We start from the raw sequence: 21,885 nt of genomic DNA on the forward strand, positions 1-21,885 counted from the left end.
TATACTTTATTTTTTTTATTGTATAGAAGCATTTCTTAATGTGTGTCTTTCCTATCATAGCATCAGGTGTCTGTTGCCTTTTTTTTAAAGTGTGTCTCTCCCTCAATATATTCAATTGTTTTGTTTAGTTTTTTGTGTTTACCTGGCCATTTTGCTGACCTCCCTGCCAGTATAACGCTGTTTATGCATTCATACTTTGTGTCTGACGGCGTGTGAGTTTGTGTGTGGGTGGCAGGTACTGTGTGGGTCCATGTTGGTATGTTCGCAGTGGGCGGAGGGTCATGAACCTTACCTTACACACACACACACACACGGAGAGAGAGAGTGTGTGTGTGTGTGTATGTGTATGGAGTGCTGTACAGTAGGTGACTGTTCTCAGCACTAGGCGACACAGTGTGGGCTCGACTCCAGATGGGAGAGCATTAAACTGTTATTAAATGAGGATCTTTCTCTGCATCTGTGGAATGACAGACACACAGTATTCTAATGAAGAAGTGCTGCCCAGATGGCTTGATTTCATAGAAAATGTTGTTTTATACTGTTTGGCTTTATACTGTGTGAGTGTGAGAGAAACATTGACCCAGAGGGAGTTTTTTTAATTAATTTATTTTTTATTACTGTTATTTTTATTTATTTATTTATTTATTTATTTTTTACATTGAATTGAAAGGATATAGGACAGTGACGTACAATGAGTTTAAAAGGATTGGGAAGGGCTGAACTTTGGTGCATAACTTGTACTGCAACATTTGATCTAAAAATTAGTGAATCCTCATTATGTGAGGCAACGGAAATACCCACTATGTCCTGTACACACACACACACACACACACACACAATGCACAAGCCCATTGCTTCTTTAGAGTGACTGCAGGCCCATGCAACAGCACCAGTCATGCTTGTTTTGTTTTTATGTTAAGAACAGCTCCCCTATAAAAGTAAAGCAAAATGGCTATAAAATAAAATATCAATATTGGATGAAAAACTTAGAAATGTTGACCTTGAGAGCTAACTGAAGTAAACGTTGAAGTACTAAAATGACTTAAACGTAAATAAAAATGAATTCAAGCTATATAATTTTTTAAGAAAACCTTTACAAACTAATACAAATGCCAAAAGCACTTTATAGACATTATATGTCATGGGTCTTATTATTCTCAAGTAAAGCATTTGGTAACACTTTACAATAAGGTTTCATTTGTTAATATCATCTGCATTAGTGAACATGAGCAATATTTATACAGCATTTATTCATCTCATAAGTTCATATTAAGTTCAAAACTTACATAATTTATTAACTTACATTAATAAAATGTAAACTGTATTTGTTAAGATTATTGTACTGTGAACTAATGAATATTTTTATTAACTCGCATTAACAACAATTAATAAATGCTTTAAAATTATATTATTCATTGTTAGTTTGTGTCAGTTAACTAATGTTAACAAATGGGACCTTATTGTAAAGTGTTACCAAGCATTTTTTTCTTAACTTGTTATTATACGATTATCATTAACTAATAAAATCACAGCTAAAACCAAGTATGAATCTTTTTTTTTTTTTTTTTTTTTTTTTACTTTTTTTTTTTTACTTTTTCAGTGAAACTGGAAAATGTAGGGATGGGACACAATTTTAAATAACATGGTTTAAAAAAAAAAAATGGGCATTACAAATCAGGACGAGCGGAACCTCCATTGTCAGAGAAATAATATCTTAAGACATCTTGATTTAAAAAATTAAACACAGTCAGCTTCAATCATTCACTTGAGTTATTTAGAAAAAAAAAAGAAAAATAAATCAGGAATGTGCAAGAAAAAATAGAGTGTTTTTTTTTTTTTCAGATTTTAAATGCTTGTGAATGTTGCTTAATGTTGTCTTTAATGGATTGAATGACACAACAGACAGAAGAACCACACAGAAGCCTTATGGGACTATCACATGAAGGGTGCCTGTTTTCTTCCTCTGAAAATAGCAAAAAGTTAAATATTAAAAATAGGAACAAGAAAATGGGAGTCCAACCGAGCTGTTTCGTTTCTCAACCCTCTCTTTTATTGAATCAGCATTCACATCTCCCTCTTTTCTCAACCTTGTCTTTGCATGTTTCTGTTTTTGGAATTTGACTTTTCTTCAAGTATTTTGTTTCTTCTTTTTAATCCGTTGGTAATCCCCCACTCTTCCCTGTGCTGTCACTCCATCAGTGTACCGTCCTCTCAGTCGCTGTCATTATCCAAACAGTGTTGAAGTCAGCCATTCATTCTGTCCTGACTGAGCAGCTCTAAAAAACCTGGTCGGTTGACTGACCTGAAGTCAGCATAGAGCGGCTAAGACAAACACACCTTTCAGTATTGATTACCCTTCATTGTCTGGAGTCCAGTCGGCTCATTATTCGGGGTCAGAGCGGGACCACCTGATAAGCACCTGTCCTCATTTTTCAATTCCTCCTGGGATTCCTATCATGCTAAAGGTCAAAGGGTCATATGACGCTCCTCTTTATTTCCACGTGGAACACTAATGTCTCATCACCCAAGCGCTGAGGTCAGCCGGACGAGGGAGATTGAGCTGTAATTCCGCCATTGTGGGAGGTCTGTATATATTTTTTCTTTTTTTCTCTCGCTTTATCGCTTTCCCTGACTTACTCCGTTTATCAAGAGGCCCGCAGACCTCCTCCTCCTTGTTTAAAGAGGATGCTTGCCGCATGGGAGTTTACAAACAGATCAACTTTCTTAGACAACAGTGCACTTCATTAAGACCCTCAGCTGTGTGTGTCCACCTTATCGCTTGCCCACCCAGACGACATGCTTCGGTCAAGGCCACCGTGGCGTCTCTGGCTTACTCTCGTCTCTTTCTGCCTGTTCCTCCCACGCTCCCTCTTTTCTCAGCTGTGGCGTCGTGCGTGAGCTGACAGAGGACAGTGTCTGTGGGGGGATTAGCGTGACCCCTCTGCCGTCTCCTCGCCGCCCCCCTGCAGATCTCCCTGCTAAGGCTCTTCCTTCCTCTCTGATCCTCCAGATCCTGGCTGCCACATCAGCAGTCCATAAACAGACCCCCTCCTGGAGCCTGAGCCTGGAGCCGACTCTGTGTGGTCACTCGTTGTGCTATCTGAGGCCCATATCATTGGCAGATGAGACATGGCTTCATTTATTTATCTTATATGAGAGACTCCAGCAGTGTGACATGTGGTTTAGTGTTTTGAAAGCTTAAAAGAAGATTGGATGGGATAGAATGGTGAAATTAGGCATTTAATGTCATAGGCCTCTTAGAAACCCAATCCCAAATCTTACGTTCCCACTGATTCTATACACGGATCTTTGGAATTCTACATTCTTCAATAGTTTTAAAAGGATTATATTATAACGAATCAGATTTCACTGTACTATTAAATCATACTGTAAAACTCTACAGTAAGGATGGCCTACTGACCTGAGAGGGGTGTGAATTTTTTTACTCATCAAAGAATCCTGAAAACAAAAACGTCCACTGTATTTATCAGTGATTAATGTACAATTGATTTTTATAAGGGGTAAAAAAAAAAAAGTGAAGGTTCAACATTTAATGAAAGATAAGTATCTTTCTATCAAACATAAGTGGATTCCTAAAAATAAAAACTTGATAAAAATAATAATACTAATAACATAAGTTTTAAAACTTGTGTTGGTAACTTTTTCAGTTTCCGCTACTGTAGGAAAAGCCAAGGGGCAAGAATTTAGTGAATGACAAGTGTCTCCTGTGGAATTCTCTGGTTATGGATTCTGATCTACCGTTAGCTTAGTCCCTCCAAAATGTGTGTGTGTGTGTGTTTTATTTCATTCCAGTTCAAATAAAAATCCCTCATTCTGAGTCTTCAATTGTTGCATGCTTTACATGACAGCACTCCTCTCCAGCGGGTCTGTGATCAGCACCCTCATCACGTTTAGAGGGGGAGTCGAGGAGCACTTAGCATTCTTACCTGCAGGGCTTTCATTATCAGACTAATAAGACAATATTAATTATGCGACAGAACTGTGCTCTAATTACAATGACAGGCGATTGTGCTCTCCTCTCCATGTCAACTGGTCTATAGGAGGGCAGCGAAGGCAAACACTAATATTCCATATGATTAATTTAGGATATTAACTGTGAGAATTGATTCCCTGTTTCTCGGTATGTTGGCCTGAGGGAACTCCCTCAGAGACCGCTAGTGACATGAAGATAGTTTGAAATGTTGAGTCTCAGAAACTTTGATTGCATCACCTGTGAGGGATGTATGAAGGAATGAACTATATGAACCCGAAGTTCGCACCACTGAACATACGTTTGGTATGAATTCTCTTCATGGGGTGTTCTGTGAGTCTGCGGGGCAAAAAGTTAAACCTGTGAAAATAATCTTGTCTGATTCTTGCACAAATAATGAATGAACTATTCAAAGTTGTTTTGTGAAGAGAGAAAAATAGCCCAGAGCTGCTCGGGGATTGTTTTGGGGCATTTCTCAAGCTCTCAGTGATGCGTACAAACTCTGCAGGAGTTCTAGAAAAGTCATATTTCCTTGTCTCCTTTTTATAAGATATGATGCATTTGTAAATAATCACGAGATGCTTATTTCATAGATCATTATTTTGTGTATTAGGTGTAATAGAATATGCTAGCATGTTTTAATGTTCAAAAAGCACATTCTTTTTTATAAACAGAGAGCAGAGGATACCATTTTTGTAAAAATAAATCCATATCTGCACTTGTGATCATAAGAAAGTTAGTCATGATTGTTAGTCATAACATGGTTTTGTCACATCCATGACATGGCCAAATTATTATTATTTTTTATGTATTGTTTTATTATCATTATAAACCACTTTAATTCTTGTTAGCAGGTCCTCTAACAAGTCTTCACCCCAATGGTAAACCCCAGAAACTCTTTTAAATACAAACATTAAAAAACATGCAACATCGCCCAGTTTCATCATCTGGATAAAAAATGCATTAAAGAATTTTTTTTTTCAACATCTACTCTCTCTATCCAGCCCTGTTAAAAACATGATGGGAAGGGGGAAATCCTCTTCCTAATTACACAACTAAAAGCATTTATGCACTTTCAACTCAAATAAATTAAGTAAAGTGGTTGAAAATAATTGTGTTGGAACTTAATTAACTTAAGTAAATTGAACAAGCATCAAATCTTACTTTTGGTCTACTTAATTGAAACATATTCATTCAAAATGAGCCAAAATGCAGTTGTGTCAAGTCAGTTTAACACAATGCAGTTGTTTAAATGAGAAACTTAATACAATGGTGGTAAAATAATTTTTTAATATACTTTCCGCTGCCTACAGTATATATGGAAGATCTATAATTCAGGGATATTGTTTTTCCAGCCGGTGATGCTAGCATGGACAGTCCACTCTCCATTGGCACATCATGAGGGAACATGTTGCACCCATTCACACCTCTTATCTACAAGACCCCTCACCATCTTGTCGGACACACGTACTCAATCATCTGTGAGAGTGAACGGCTGCGGACCGTCTCGAACAGAACCCACGCACCCTTTCAAGACCCCCTCATTCTCTTCTCTCATATATCAAAAGAGAAGCACCTGAGGCACTGAAGCAATAATGTAGTATAAATGAAATTTCCTGCAAGGCTTATTGATGTCATTAAACACAAGCATATTGCACTTCAGAAGCGTTTTAGTCTTCATCAGAGAGCTTGACATTTAGTGAATTAGGTACTGTTGAGCTGCTTGTGTCTTCCTACCGTCACCGGCGTCGCCGCCTCCGCCACGGTCTGTAGAGAGATCTGTCATCTCATTTAGACCCGCTGACCGCTGACGAGCGCTAATATCCCTTTGCATTAGCTCATTTGAGCCTAATGTACTTTTGGTGTTTGTAATCAAATAAGCAATAGCTTAGGCTATGCCTTATGGCTTTAAATGAGTATGTAACCATTGCGAGTGCATTATTACTCTATCTAAAGATGTTTTATTTTTTTTTGCTCTGAAGTCATGATTGTGGGTATGAATTCATATGCACATTTGTTGTATTGCTTATCTGCATATGAAGTCACAGATCATAATTTCATAGTATTTTTTTAATCCTATTAATATATTAAAACTATATTAAAATATATTTGAACTAGTCTAAACCAGTAGTTCTCAAATGGTTTACTTCAGGACTTCAGATGGTACATTGAACATTTTTGTCGACTCTACACAGTACTGGAACTGTTCATTGCGTAAAAATGCATTAATAGAGACTTTAAACTCGGAAGTGTATTAACTCATGTTTGATAATTATTAGTTGAGAGGTGTTCAGATGTTGTTGCTTTTAGAAGCTTGCCTTTATAATTTATAATTTATAGTTAGTCTTTTTTTAATGTCCTTATATGTTTCATTTTTCTTCAGACAGTCATATTCTGCACAAAACACAATACATCGAAAGAGCATGCTACCAATTTGTTACCATTTAAATTGTGTGTGTATATATATATATATATATATATATATATATATATATATATATATATATATATACACACACATAACACACAAATAACACACACATGCTGAAATGAAATAACCTCTTATTTGTACTGGCATACACTTTTTACAAAATTAATTAATTGATTCGTTTATTTTATACTCTTTACAGTTTTTGTTTTGTTTTGTAAGTATATTTTGTAAAGGCCGTACAAGAGAGTTAACACTTATGCTGGCCAAGGAAACTGATGTATTAATCTCAAACTAGCCAAAAATCACCGTTAAACAGCCTAACCAAAACTATCCATCAGTCTATCATTATAAGTGATCTCATATTCAATCTATTCTGAGTCATATTTTCTATTTCCTTGCCAAGTTTTGTTTATGGCATCTGCGCCATGTTACTTTCTGCAGATAGAAGCTCAAACTTTGACTTCAGCAATAAAAGATGTAAAAGGTTAATTGTTAGTGTATTTACCTAGCTAATTGTGTACAATTACAATTATATTAGTTACATCATCATTTGTATTTTCCATTATTTGTTTCCTTTCTTCCTGCGACTCTGTCCGAACAGACCTGTTAACGAGTTTTGGGTCTTGACCCACCAGTTGGTCTAGAGTCGACCATGCCCATCACACTGACTGACACCCAGCAGCTCAGTCTGACTGCAGATCAAGACCTCACACATTTTGTGACACCAGCACAGCTGACAGTCTCAGCCGTCAGACACAGATTCTGGCTCCACCACCTTCACGCCTCATTCCAGAGGGGCATCTGTTAGTTCCTCCACCCGGGTGGGCCGTAAAGTCCCCTCAGACTTGGCATAACAGGATGAGCGTGCCCTGAAAGATAAGCCACGTTTCATTGGGGCTGTTCTGCTGACTGTTGCCAAATCACAACCAACATTAAAAAATCTCATCTTAATTAGCACATTTGCTATTCACCTCTTAAAGCACTGTCGTTTCAGCTGTTACAGATCGTGAGCTAAAGCAAAACAAGAAATAAACGATCAAAGTTGTTGATGTCACTGAACCATGAAGCTTTTGGCCCGAGGTGGAAATTGCACTGCAGGGATAAACATACCTTACTTAAACACGCTGTTTGTAGTCTAGATTTGTCCCGCTTTAGGCTGACAGCGCCTGTACACTCTGCTCTCTGTGCAGAACAAGTGAAATCCAGACAGTTCTAGTTATCTTATTCACTGTGGCTCTCAAGCATGGAACTGCATGTACTTCGCATTTAATCAGAGTGTGATTGACTCTGATGATCAAACAAAAACAAGTCTGTGTGTGTGATTTTTTTTTTTTAGACTGATGATGCATTTCCACAGTTAATAATATCATATATATAGTTATATATATATATATATATATAGTTATATATATATATATATATATATATATATATATATATATATATATATATATATATATATATATATAAAACTTTATGTACAATTATCACATTTTTCTTTGTTATATCACCTTTGCATTAAAATATAAAAAAACTAGTAACACAGCAACTGAGTAACAGCACATTAGAAATTATTCTGTCTTATGACCTCTGTAATTGCTGTATTCTCTATATATTTTTCCCCTTTTTGGAAAGTCATTGTAGCGCTATCAAGCATGTCTTCTTTTGGTGTTGGAGCAAATGGAAATGCAAAAATTGATATTCGTTGTTCACCAAGTTATTATTATTATTAATTACACTATATTTTTTGTGAATAAAACAAAGATTATTGGGATATGATGTACAAAAAAATACTATCAGTTGTTCTTTTGATTTTGTCATTTTGCAGTTAATTCAGCCTGTTACCTTCCGGTTCTTTGTAATTGTGTGTGAAATTTGCTAGCAATTTTTGCGTTTTTTTTTTTTTTTTTTTCAGTGTAGATTCTGTTCTCCATTTAGTTTACCCAACTATTATGACTTCAGCTTCTGAAGATCCTGGAAATATGAAAAGAGTCCATCCAATATTCTTTAGTAACTCACTTATATATAAAGTGACACTTATAAAGTGTTTTTTTCCAACCACAGTTAAAATATATTTTAATTTCAAACCAAATGCAAGTGCAGGTCATTTTTGCAAGTTAGTTTGAACACTTATAAGGATGCCTCTCTTGTCTCCTGTAGATCATTACAAAGTATGTTTATGAACTCCTGGAAAACAACTGCAACCTGAAGAAGGAGATCCTCCCAGTAAGTAATGTCTTTTTTCCCTCCTTAATATTTTAGATGCCCACCATTTGAATCTAAACAGAATTATAGTGGAAACGGATACAGTTGTCCTTGGCATCGTATAAGATTACAATGGTCTATATTGGGTGAAAACTAAGTTTAAGAATGATTTTCTTCAAAACTTCTCAACTCTCCAGGAGAAAATTACGTTTGTTCAAATTGTGTAAGGAGATTCCTAAGGTGTGGTCACTGCATTGATATGAGCAGTAATGTTATGATTTCTAGTATGCTTTTTAAGAGGCATATCATTAAACTACACATCATTTTTGATAGCAGGTTTTTGCACTTGGTAGACATAGAATTTATGTCCTTTGAAAAGCACTGTAAACTCCTCTCCATAAATCACCCGAACAATGCTGGCACAGGCTTTTATGAGCAGTATTTACCAAATGATGTTCTTGGACTCTGTATTGTCTTTCAGAGAGTTTCGTGGGCAAAGCTACCTGTGACCAACTGAATATAGTGCTTAATCCATTTATCAAAGTCCATTTTACACGCAAAATGCATTGTGTTATTTTCAGACGTATGATTTTATGCACATCTTAGACTTTGCCACAAAACCCATCACCACACAGGAATCATCCAAGACGGATTTGATGCAGTGTAATGAAGTCATCAGACGCACTGTTTTCAGCATTGAGCGTCGTTCATTAGAAATGATTCCAGTCTCTGACTGCAATCAGCTGTTTCCGAGAGCGTCCTGCCTCACTTTAATAATACTAAATATAGTTGTTGACACACATAAGGGGATAAAGGAGCTACACAAAAACACCTTTTCTAATGAGTTCACAGCATTTTGGAATGAAGTGTTTGAACTCTTGTTTTGATGTGCACGAAGTATGTTCAATAATATAAGGGTGAAATTTCCTAACTGAGGATTTAATTTGCTGTTATCTTGTACCCCGCTGTAATTGGTGACTGGCATCTCCGTTTGATACTGACTGTAATGTTTCTATTCCTTCAGGTCGATTCGACTGTGGATGAACCGAAAAGCTTTATTTACATGAGCGAGGATGCCCTCACTAACCCAGAGAAGATCATGGTTCTTATCCAGGGCAGTGGAGTGGTAAGGGCAGGCCAGTGGGCTCGACGCCTCATCATTAACGAAGACCTCAACAGTGGGACGCAGATACCCTTCATTAACCGGGCCAAAGAGGTGAGGTTTATTTTTGGTTCTTTTCTTTTGTTTTTGCAAAGGAAGTGTCTAAGCATTATTTGTTATGTTCAGCATTTGTTGTAAAAATAGTTAATTGCTTATGGGTTATATCGGGTGTGTATGTAATCTATTTATCCAGGCCAGCTTGGTCTGAGATTGTCGAAATTGTCGACTCTATATTCCAATTCCAGCAGAAGTGTTTATTAATTTACAGGTTTTCTATATACACTATCATTCAAAAGTTGAAAATAAGTAGATAAATAAATAAATGAATGGATAGATCAATAACTATTTAGTAAACAGTATTTCAGAAATGCAGTTTTAATACAGTAAAAACGATGATATTGTGAAAAATGATAAAGTCTCCAGTGTCACATGGTCCTTCAGAAATCATTCTGATGCTGATTTGATGCTTAAAAAGAATTTCAATTGTTACACTTTTTAAAACAATTATTATACTTTTTTTGATCAACATTGATGATGATGATGCACCAATAATAATTGATAATAACTGAGCATTAAATATGCATTATATGATTTCTGGATGATCATGTGACACTGAAGACTGCAGTAATGACCGATTTGGTATATTTTTGGATTTGTAGTATTTATTTAAATATCCTAACTACAAGCCCGACTGGACTAGCAGTAGATTGTTTCGTATCACTGAAAATATTACCCCATGCCTGTAGTCTGAGCAACTGCTGCATCAATCTCTATGTTCTCCTCTGTTTCCCTCTTTACTCTCTCCAATCCATAGATATTTATTTACCCAGCAAAAGGAGCTGTTTTGCTGTTACGTGTGTACTGTAAACTGTAATTTAGATTTTCATTTCTTTTCTCTGTCGGAGGATGTATCCCCGAGTGGAGTTATTTCCGTCCATCGCGGCTGGTCGTTTGTCACGCCGCCCGTCGCTACCTGTGTAATTTCATCGGCCCATGTGTTCAAATTGACTTAAGGGAGATCTCCCTCGCTCTTCCATCTAAATGTCATAAAACACACACACACACACTCCCACACTGATGTCTGTAGGCAAAGTCACTTTTCGTACAGCGCCAGGAAAAGATGGACAGTGAAGTCGAGTTTTTTTTTGTTTTTGTGTGCGAGAGACAGTAAGGTGGCTTATTGCATTTGTGAAGAGGTGCCTTCTGGGGGTGAACTGCGACGGGGTTAGACGGAAAGAATGCACGATGTGCTCTGCCGACCATTTATCATACTAAATAATGACCCCAGCTTTGCCGTGACATCATCATAATAGCATTTACAGGAAGAGAGATTCCAGAGTCAGTTGCATGTATATCAGTATGACAGAGGGAATGTGGCTGTCACTTTGCAATATCTGAATTGCTGAAGGGGTGCAGATGCGCTGTCTGACTCTTCAAGTGACGGCTCGTGTTTGTGATTTCCTCTGTGATAAACAAGGCCACCTGAGGCCATGTGCCGAATATGCTCTGATCCGAGATCAGTCTGTTCTTTTAGCCTGTGAGATGTGTTATTCTGATGGGAATTGGTTATGTGCTGACAAACTGATTTCATTGCTCTCTGATCTGTCCTGTGATGCTTTGTTAAAGATTATTGGGTAGAAATAAAATTATTAAATTAAGCAGGTTAATTCAGATAATTTTGATGTGGGCTGTAATAAATAAATATATATAAATAAATATATATATATATATATATATATATATATATATATATATATATATATATATATATATATATATATATCAGCTGGCTGTCATTTCAGAACAATGTAGAATATAAAATAATTCCACAAAATTATTAAGCAGCATAATAAAGTATTTCTTGAATACCAAATCAGCAAATTAGAATGATTCCTGAAGAATCATGTGACACTGAAGACTGGAGTAATGCCTGTTAAACATTCAGCTTTCCATCATAGAAATTATAATATATACATTAAATAATATATAGATTTTGTAGTGTGTGTGTGTGTGTATATATATATATATATATATATATATATATATATATATATATATATGTATGTATGTATGTATGTATGTATGTAAGAAAACAACTTAAATGTAAAATTGTCAATATATTACAATATTTTAACATTTACTGTAGTCTTGGTCATATAAATATAAATATATATATATATACGGCTTTCACTGTTTATGTTGCCGATTATGTTAAACTGCTTTAATTACTTTTTCCCCACATCAATCTACACTCCATACACCATAATGGTTAAGCAAAAAACAGGTTTGCAAATTTATTAAAAATAAAAAATTGTAGGGTCACAGAAGCATGTAGTCTCTGTTACCCTTAAAGGAAGAAGTTTGAAACAACCAGGACTCTTCCTAGAGCTGGCCTCCTTACCCTACCCATATCACACCTATATAGCAGCAAAAGTGTTGTGCATTAACAAAAGTGTCTAATCATTACATAACATCTGTTAAAATCATTTGTAGATTTTCAAGAAGTGAACGATCATATGGATTAAATCAATTACATGAAATTAAATTAAAATGCTTACTCCTAAAGTAGTTTAATACGTTTATTAGTAAACATGAACAAGCACATTTTTTTTTTTTTTGCCATTTGAATATATCTTAACTAATGATCTGTTAAGCATTATATAATGATTTATTAATGGAAGTTATTGTTTTTTTTCCCTTCATAAAGATGTACTCCCTACACTCAAAAAAATAACTCTTTGAACGAACATAAAAAAATCATGGAAAGGATTTCCACATGATTAATTTGCTTTATTTCAGCATTATGCAATTCTGTTACTCCAATTTAATGTACTTACATTGGGTCAACTTAATTTATTAAGGTTGATTCAACTTATTTACTATGGTTGGGCAAAGCTTAATTTAATAGTGTCAGCCCAACTAATCTGCAATGTTTTGGACAATGTTTTTAATAATTAAGTTCATTTTACAAAATAAGTTTAAGTAAACTTATCAACCCTTAATAGAGTCAACAAACAACAAATGAGTTAATTGTACCTGAAAATGTTAAATAATGATGACACAAAATTTGAAAAATGCCATTTTAGGAATGCCACCCCCAGCATTAGGATCATGAGCAGCTGATTAAAATTACTTTTCATTAAAACCTTTCTATAATTACAGCTTATCAAGCTTATCACAAACACATTTAAATTACAAAACAACATTTCAAACGTTTGTTTCTTTGTTTGTTTTGTTCTAAAACTTATTAGAACAACTTAATTGCTATAAATTGTATTACTGTTCTACCTATCTAATGGTGCTACACTTCTCCAAGAGGGTGACAGAATAACAATTACCCATAATAGACTGCAGAAATCCTCAGCCAATGAGATGCAAGTCTGTGTTGGTTTCACTAATATGTTACCTTTACGCAAAAATGTTATGTTGGCTGAACAAATCATTTTTAAGTAAAGCTGACAATACAAACTTTTTTGTTGAATGAACTAGATTAAATCAAGTTCACATTGTTAAATACATTTTTTTAAGTAATCATAACATGAACGGATTAAGTAAAATTAGCAAAGGTGAAAGTACATTTTTTTGAGTGTATTTATGTATGTATGCATTTAAATAATATTAAATTTGAGGGAAAAATGTCCCGGTAGTTCAAACAGCATAACCTAATTTAAGAAAACCTAGCAAACCTAGGCACTCGAAACTCCAAGGTCATGGATTCGATTCCCAGGAAAATCAAGAACTGATCAAATATGAATATGAACCTTGGATTCAATGTAAATTGCTTTGGATAGATGTAAATGTAATAGAAAAAAAAGAAGGAAAGAATTACACAACCATTAATTTAACCTTTTCGAGAGGTCTGATAAAGGCAATAACTGCTGATCCAGCTGCTGCTTGTGTGCAGGAGTTTAGCTGGTCACACACCACTAACTACGTGCTACTATGTAAGAGAAGATTGTGCAGTCTTCCCACAGAGGCAAGCATGTGACAGACTATGGGCATCCACAGAAGGCCGCCGTGGCAGCGCTGGGAAACGGGGCCGGAGTCTGACAGCTGGGCTGCCGAGAGAATGAATGTGTATGAACTTGTGTGTGTGTGTTTTGAGAAAGAAAGCAAACTTGCTTAATGACAGCTTATTCCTTCATGAGCTAAATTCCTGACAGCCGACAGCTCTGCCTGTTGCATCATGGTAGCAGAATCATTAACTTGTGACCTGTCAAAAGCAGAGTTTCAGCAGAAGAGCGCAAGAAAAAGCTGGAGTACTGTAAACCAGAGGTGTGGGTGATCTGTGACCCTTAAAACTGGTCACAGGCCTGTCCTGATCGGATAAGAAAACCACTGGCTTAAACTAGCCCAGTGTTTATACCAGTACGAGGACACATGCCAGGTATGTATGAATCCATTTTGTGATGCAACATTTTCAAATGGCTGATTTAACCTCACATGTCCAGCCCCCCTCTGCTTTGCTCTCGCCTCTTCTCGGCTCTCTCTGACAGAGCCAGATTGATTGCTCACTCAGAGCATCTTGTTTAAGCCTGCAGTTACTCTGACATTGACCCAGCCAAAATGTAGCTGAGGCTAACGTGAGGACGTGACTGGAAAGGTGAGAGGATTTTTCTCTCTCTGATGCAGGAAGCTTGAGATCTTTTTCCCTCTAGTGGCACTCAGGAAGCATGAGTGAAAACGAGCTCTTGACAGAGGCAATAAATATACTGCAACTCTTCCAGCACCTCTCCCTCTCCCTCGCTGGTTCACTCACTCGTTCCCTACTTTATTCAGTTTTCCTCATCCCTCTTATCCCATCCAGTCTTATTTTACTTAGCTGTATTATACAGTTGCAGGATTTTTTCCCCCATTCCTTCTCTTTTTTTTCTGACTACAGTATGTATGGAAAGGAATGCTTGCATACTGCATACTTTGTTGAACTGTATATTGTCTAAAACCTTAAAATTTAAAACAATGCACAATGTTTAAACTTTGTGTCAGTGTCCAAATCACCTTCAATGGGTTTATTTTGCAGTGATGTCCAGCTCACCGTATACTGTATATCCATTTTTGTTTTTTACTAAGCTTCTTGGCAAATAAGTAAATAAATGAACATTTAAACATGGATATACATAATGTATTGTACAGTACGATTCAAAAGTTTGAGGTCAGTAAGATTTTTTAAAAGTCTATAATGCTCAACAAGGCTGCATTTGATGATCAAAAATACAGTAAAACAAATATTTTTATACAATAATTTAAAATAAGTGACACTTTTGACAAGTTTTATACATCCTTGCTGAATAAATGATTAGTTTCTTACCCTCTTAAAACTTAAAAATAGATATTTTTTTTAACAAATTAAAATTATGTTTTTTTTTGCATTATGGGATACAATATTCCTTCTGCACATTTTGTCAAATGCAGTAGGTCATCTGTCCATAGAGAAAATTGACATGCTTTGTTTAGTATGCATACTGTAAAACAGTAGTATGAGTAGTATGCTATTCTGAATCATATCACTCATCCTCTTGTCACAATGCTATTATTTTCCAACCTACTTTACATTCTCCTTTTATTTCCCTATATATGTTTCCTCTTCTCCAGTCTCTGGCCTGCGTGTTTGTTTTTGCTGTTGCCTTGACCCGCACCCCCTCAGTAAACTCTACCCCCTTCTTCCTTGACCCAAATCGACCCTCATATAGCTCTCTCTTTCTCTCTCTCTTGCACACACACACACACACACACACACACACACACACACACACACACACACACACACTCATATCCCAAACCTCCCCTTGGTGCTGACAGTCGGTTGCCTGGTTAAAAAAAGAAAACATCAGGAAAAGGAATAAAAAGGGCAACTGCATGTCATTAAGAATAAAGTCTTTAATAAAAAATAAGATCCGTGCCCCCCCCCCCCCCCAATTCCCCCCTCCCTATTCTTGTTAGTCAGTTAGAAGTGACTCTGGAGACTTGCTAGAAAGAAAGAGGGGGTGTGGTGTTTTCAAAAGTGTGTCAAAAGCCTAGGGGTTTGTATCTGCCCAGAATTTCAATGGGAGGCTGAAAGGGGGCCGGGAAGCGGGCAAACTCAAACACAGGAATCTTGTTTAATTTCTGTCATGTTGCTCTTTTTTTCACCAGATTGATGTCTTTTTCAAAATCGGCTCACTTTCTCTCCCTCTCTCCCGCTGTCATTTGCAGATGTGGTGTGATACTGTATGCCATCGCTGTCCTCTCTGCATGGAATCCCTTAAGCTTCCTGCTTCCTTTTTCCCCTTCTCTCTTTGCAGACTGGGGACCTGTGTTTTTTCTGCATTTATGATTATCAGTCGATAGCTCACCCGCTAAGGGCTAGGCTTTAGCATCAGAGATGCTGCGCTTCCTGTATGCGGGGGAAACTTGTGCCCCTCAATGACGTCAACTAGATATAAAGGCGTGCATTGGGACACCAGGGGGGGGATCTGTGGCCCTGTACGGGGGTAACACATTCTCCATCTTGCTGGAAGGTACAGCATTTCCTGCAGTTAAAATCAATGAACTTGACACCTTCAAAGCGCCGTGAGAGGGAGTGACTTGCTCTGGGGTTAAAACTCTTTTAAATAGCCCCCTGCGGGAATCACCGCTGTCAATAAATGCAATAATTACCACACCCCGGCCTGGGAAGAGTGCAGACAGTCCGGGCTAAATTAAAAATTGATCAGAAAGAGGAAAAAACATTATTTTTTGTGGCCCTATTCCCCAGTCTTAACCAGTGTGGAGTCTCATCAGCGAACTGGCTGTAGTTTCTTCTGCTCCCTATTTTACGATTTCGAACACTCTCTCGCTCTCAGATGAGCGATTTACCATGTCGTTAGATGTTAAAAGATTTATTTGCCATTTAAGTGTCCTGATGGTGAGGTCTGTTGCAGACGAGGCTTGGTTTACGAGTTAGCATTTCTCTTTGCAGACATTGGCATTGAGAGCGCCTTCAGCGTTTATTGATTGCCGCCTAATTTTGTCTGACTCTTCCCAGCTCTTTACCTTCATCTGACAGTCAGAATAGGTATCAGATGCTCATCCATATAGCTCTGTGTCATCTTATTTTCACACAGACGCATCTTACCTAAGAGCAAGATGTTTTTCATTATACACATGCATAAACGTATTCAGATGTCACTTGCTGATCGTATCCCACCAGAGATAGTTCTGATGCTGTCTAGACCATCGGACCAGCTGCTCACATCACTGAACAAAGATTTATGGGCCATCACTTCAGTGGGACGATGTCTTAGAAAAGGGATGGTGTTCTGTTAAAGTGCTATGATATTACTGGTATTCTTTAAATGTTGGACATGAAGCAATTATTATTATTATTATTATAATATAATTTTTTCGTGAGTGGGGGTGGTATTCTTTAAAGCAGCATGGAGAAATACCTTTGAATGTTTTTTTTAAATTAAATTTAAAATATTTACATATTTCATATGTATATATATATATATATATATATATATATATATATATATATATTTTTTTTTTTTAATAATGCCATAGAAATTATTATTGTATGTGTTTTCTTAAAATATATTTTTCAAGTTAAAAGTAGTTCATAAATATCTTTTTTTTGTGGTATTTCACTAACATGTTAATTAGTTTATGCATTTATTTATTATTAAAATGATTGTTAAAATTATAGGTATTGGCCTTGACACATAGAAGGGTCTTCCACATTAATTTTGTAGGTCCGACCACATGACTTGTTTTATTGTTTGTTTTTACAAAAATTAATAAGCAGTGCAGAAATTGTATGAAATAATCAAAGTTGTCTTAACTATTTACAATTTTTTTTTTAATCTTATTTTATCTTTTCTTGTTGTAATATTAAGTCAGTCATATCTGTGACATTGTTACATACAACAAAAATATCAAATGTAATTCAGAAATGAAAAATCGAATCATTTTGGCAGAGGTGTATTCATGTGATTGTATATTTAACCACTGTTCTGCTACAGTATTTACATCTTTTTGTTAGAGGGGAAAAACCTTAAATGGACCAAAGCGAGAAAACCATTCTGAACCATTATTGGGGATCATTCACTCATTAGCCAAGTCTTGATAATTGGATTCCGCTGCAAAATGAACTAATGATATGATGGCAGAGGCAGGCGGCGAGGTGTGTGTAGGTCGTTCTTTGCTGCGGGCAGTGTGTGAGTGTCTCAATGGGATGGCCTTGTTTAGATTCTCTCATACAAAGCCTGTGGCAGTGTATGAGGTAGGTCTTCGCTCATTCTCTCCCTGGGATGACCCTCTGAGGCTGCATGAAGTGTGACAGAAGGGAAAAGAGAAAGAGAGCGGTATAAAATTTAACCCAATACTATTAATAGAGTCCTTATTATTGTCCTGTATGTCCATTTTTAACAGCGTACTCGAGCAGAAATCTGACCCCAAATAAAAGCTAACCTATTGATTAGAATTTCTCCTTGTGTTCTTTGCAGTCTTAAGGGCTCTTCCGTTGTCCTGGATCAGTAAAATTTCTCATGCCATCCTCTCCACTGCACTTTGTAAGGGGTCAGGGTAACAGACTCGCCAAAGGATTCACAGGAAATTGAGTTTATGGGGGAAACCGAAATTAAGCCGTCCGGCTATCTGTGGAGGAGTTCTCAGGAGGCCAAAGTTCAGCCTAGCTTCCAAAAAAAAAAAAAAAAAAAGAAACATGCCAGAGTTGCTCTTCAGGCAAATTTGCCTGTTTTGCCAGAGCTTGATCGATGGGGAGGAACTGTTGGCGCAAATAGGGGTTAACTGGGTCTTGGCAGTACTCTGTAGTTCAATGAAAGTGAAGACCAATTGAAAGGTTTTTTTTTTTTTTTTTTAATCCCACATTACTGGAAAATGAAAATAAATTTAGGAGAGGGGTGGCTGTCCTCAAGGACCTTTGGCTAACATTCAGATGTCCAGAGACCTTCACTTCCATAAGGCTAGTGCATGATAATGAAGATGGACCACATGGCAACGTTCCAAATGTTTTGAATAGCTGCCGCTCCTTTATGAACGTGGCTCTCTCGTTCTCGTTCAAGGCAGACTCGTTCAGAAGATACTGGCGTTTTAGCAGCTGCTCGCATCTGAACTGCTTGAATGTGCAGTATGAATGATGTGGAGGTAAAACAAAGATCTTGTTTATTACAACTCTAGGTATGATTAATAGGAAATTTGTTTTGTTACACAATACTTATTCTATCCCATTTTAATGACAATTGTAGATACAATCGGCCACACATCATATACTGAGGGAATAGTGTAGAATGAAAGAAAATTCTGGTTATCCCTAGTTAACCCATTCTTTTCTCTGGGGAATATGAACAGAAATATCCAACAGATTTGGCTGCTTTTAGAAAGTAAAACAACTTTTTTTTTTTTTACTGTATTTTTTTTCTATTTCAAATAAATGCTTTCTATTTATTAAAGTATCCTGCAATTATAAGCAGCACAACTGATTTCAACATGGATATTACTATGAAAAGTTTCTTGAGTACTAAATCAGAATCAAAATTAGAATGATTTCTGTGACACTGACATTTCAGCAGCCATCAGTCCAGTCTTCAGCTTTGCCATCTTCAGCTTTCCCCCCACCACAAAAATATCAAATAACTTTTTAATATAAATATATATATATAAAAAAAAAAAAAAATATATATATATATATATATATGTGTGTGTGTGTGTGTATGTATATATATGTATATATATATATATATGTTTGTTTATATATTTAATATATGAAAAGTGTTAAGAAAATTCTAAAATTAAAATGTTATTTATCTTTTCTTTGGTATTGTTTATATCTGCAACAAATGGGGCTAAATAGGTGTGAGAATTATATATCCAAAGGTTAAATGAGTGGCTTCACCTCTGATCTCCTTTTCCACTAATACACACCTGTCAAATAGACGCCCAGAGAAAGAGAGAGGCTTTTGTCAGGAAATATTCAGCTTTATTACCGCCACCTGTGAATGAGCTCCTGAGACCTGGGAAAAAAGCAAGCTTCTGAAACAAATTTGTGTGTGCAGACCTGTCACTCGCTCTCTTGGCTGAAAGTCAGAGTGGGAGCCGTGGCGTCGCCCGGTGAAAGCGTGGGGGAGACATCAGCATTCGGGCGATGTCACCAAGCCCCCTGTGCACCGGGAGCAGCCAGACGCTCCGACAGGCGTACCTGCTTCCCCTCCGAGACACTCGCTCGCGCACACACACACACTCTCCAAGTGTCCTTGAGAGTCACTGACAACCTCTCCATAAGAATAAAGAAGCCAAACTCTGTCATTGCCAGGATCAGTCCCTAGTTGGAAGCATGTGTGTGTGTTTGAAGGGCTTTTTTTTGTTTTGCCTGACTATGGACAGTCAAAAAAAGTGGTGCTAAACCTGACTGAGAGTGTCTAATTGACTTTTGGAGGAGTCCCAGAGCTTTGAGGTCTCAGCATTGGAAATCTGACTTGGGTAGTCCCACTTGAACAGGGCGAGTCACGTTCACATGACAGTCACTGGCACTTCTGGACGGATCTCTTAGCGGTGTCTTCCTGGCACTCCCAAGGGTTAAAGACTTGAGTTTACTGTGGACAGACACATGGCTGGTCTCAATGTGTCACTTCCTCAAGCAGCAGCTCATACTTTTTCTTTACTCTCATGACAACATAAGGTCATTGTTCAATTTTGGATGGGCAGGAAAGTACTTTTGAATTGATGGACACTCAGTTTCTCGCATTTTATCCATAGTTTAAAGCTTTTTATGGTGTTCATTTTAGGTATTTATTTAGCTTATATGCAAGTTTTATATATATTTATATATATATATATATATATATATATATATATATATATATATATATATATATATATATATATATATATCAATAAACTGTAAATCAGTTTTGGGGAAGCTACTTTGAAAACCGTATCTTTCCAGACTTCAAACTACTCGAAATTGCAAGTAGTTGAAACTAAAGAGGATGGTGTCTTCAATATTGTTTTATGTTTTGTAATCCTCAAAGGGGTAGTGTATTTGTTACAAAAATTTGGATCTCAGGATTATAGTATAAACTTTACATTTACACCAAGTAAAGCTAGAAAACGTCCTAATTTATGTAATGCAGTCAAAAATGTGCTAATGTGCCGCAACATTTCAGTGATAAGTGAGGTCAGTTTTTTAAAAATTTTTTACTTAAATATTTTAAGCATAAGCGTTTTGAGCATGCTAATAGTCTAACAGAAACTGGTACAACATCTCTGCATCAGAAACAAGTATTGTGATGCATCAAAACTGTATGCTCCAAACATGTTTTTTTTTTTTTTAGGCTATTTTTTGCTGATTAGCCTATTGATTTACTCAACTGTAGTAATGTACATTAGCATCCACATAGAACCAATAAATGGTTCAGTCAGTATTTTGTGGACATAAACTTAAACCAAGCTATAATTAAACAGGGATTCCTTAAAACTGACTTGTTCGTATGGTTTATTCAGATTTTTAAAGAAAATATGTAGCTTTAGAACATCCCTAACAAGAAAAAAGATCTAGTACATGTAATACAACCATACCCAAAACAATATTTCAAAATATTACAATTCTTTTTAATGAAATAAATTCTCTTTTAGAAGCATCTTTACTTTTGCAGTATAGCTCAGGAACTAGACAGCGCACATATACTTACGAGACTCTGCGGCTGTTAAGCGGACCCCCAGGGGAGTAAAAGTGCTCCATTCAAGTCTGTGTAGACACACTTCCACCAGTACGAGACCCAAAGCCACCTCCTGTCATCTACACACACACACACAAAGTTCTCACTCCGCCCAGGGAATGTGTGTGTGTGTGTGTCTGTGTGTGTGTGTCAGCAACAGTACACTGGGCCTGGATTTCTGCAGGATCAACAGCACTAATTATAGTGATGCGCTGACACCTTTCTAGTGCCTTTTCAATCACCTCCCACTGCCAGGTGCCTCGCTGCCTCAACCTCCCCCTTTGCCTGTTGTGTGTGTGTGTGTGTGTGTGTGTGAGAGAGAGCTTATGAATATTTGCTCAAAAGTTTGTGTGTGTATGAACAAGAGTTAGTGGTGACTGTGGTCGTGGGTGTGTGTTCT

At 36.7% G+C, this 21,885-nt stretch overlaps 1 protein-coding gene across 2 annotated transcripts in view; it reads left to right on the top strand.

Annotated features, from left to right (window-relative positions):
* Positions 1-21,885, top strand: part of LOC127999018 (cotranscriptional regulator FAM172A homolog) — a 166,777-nt gene that overhangs the window by 9,758 nt on the left and 135,134 nt on the right. For both annotated transcript variants that reach the window (XM_052592155.1, XM_052592156.1), the window contains exons 5-6: positions 8,583-8,648; positions 9,652-9,843. In XM_052592155.1, the coding sequence (XP_052448115.1) occupies positions 8,583-8,648; positions 9,652-9,843 (258 nt within the window). The remainder of the gene's footprint in view (positions 1-8,582; positions 8,649-9,651; positions 9,844-21,885) is intronic.

The sequence above is a fragment of the Carassius gibelio genome, chromosome A5 (genome assembly GCF_023724105.1).
Source record: "Carassius gibelio isolate Cgi1373 ecotype wild population from Czech Republic chromosome A5, carGib1.2-hapl.c, whole genome shotgun sequence".
Classification (NCBI taxonomy): Eukaryota; Metazoa; Chordata; class Actinopteri; order Cypriniformes; family Cyprinidae; genus Carassius; species Carassius gibelio.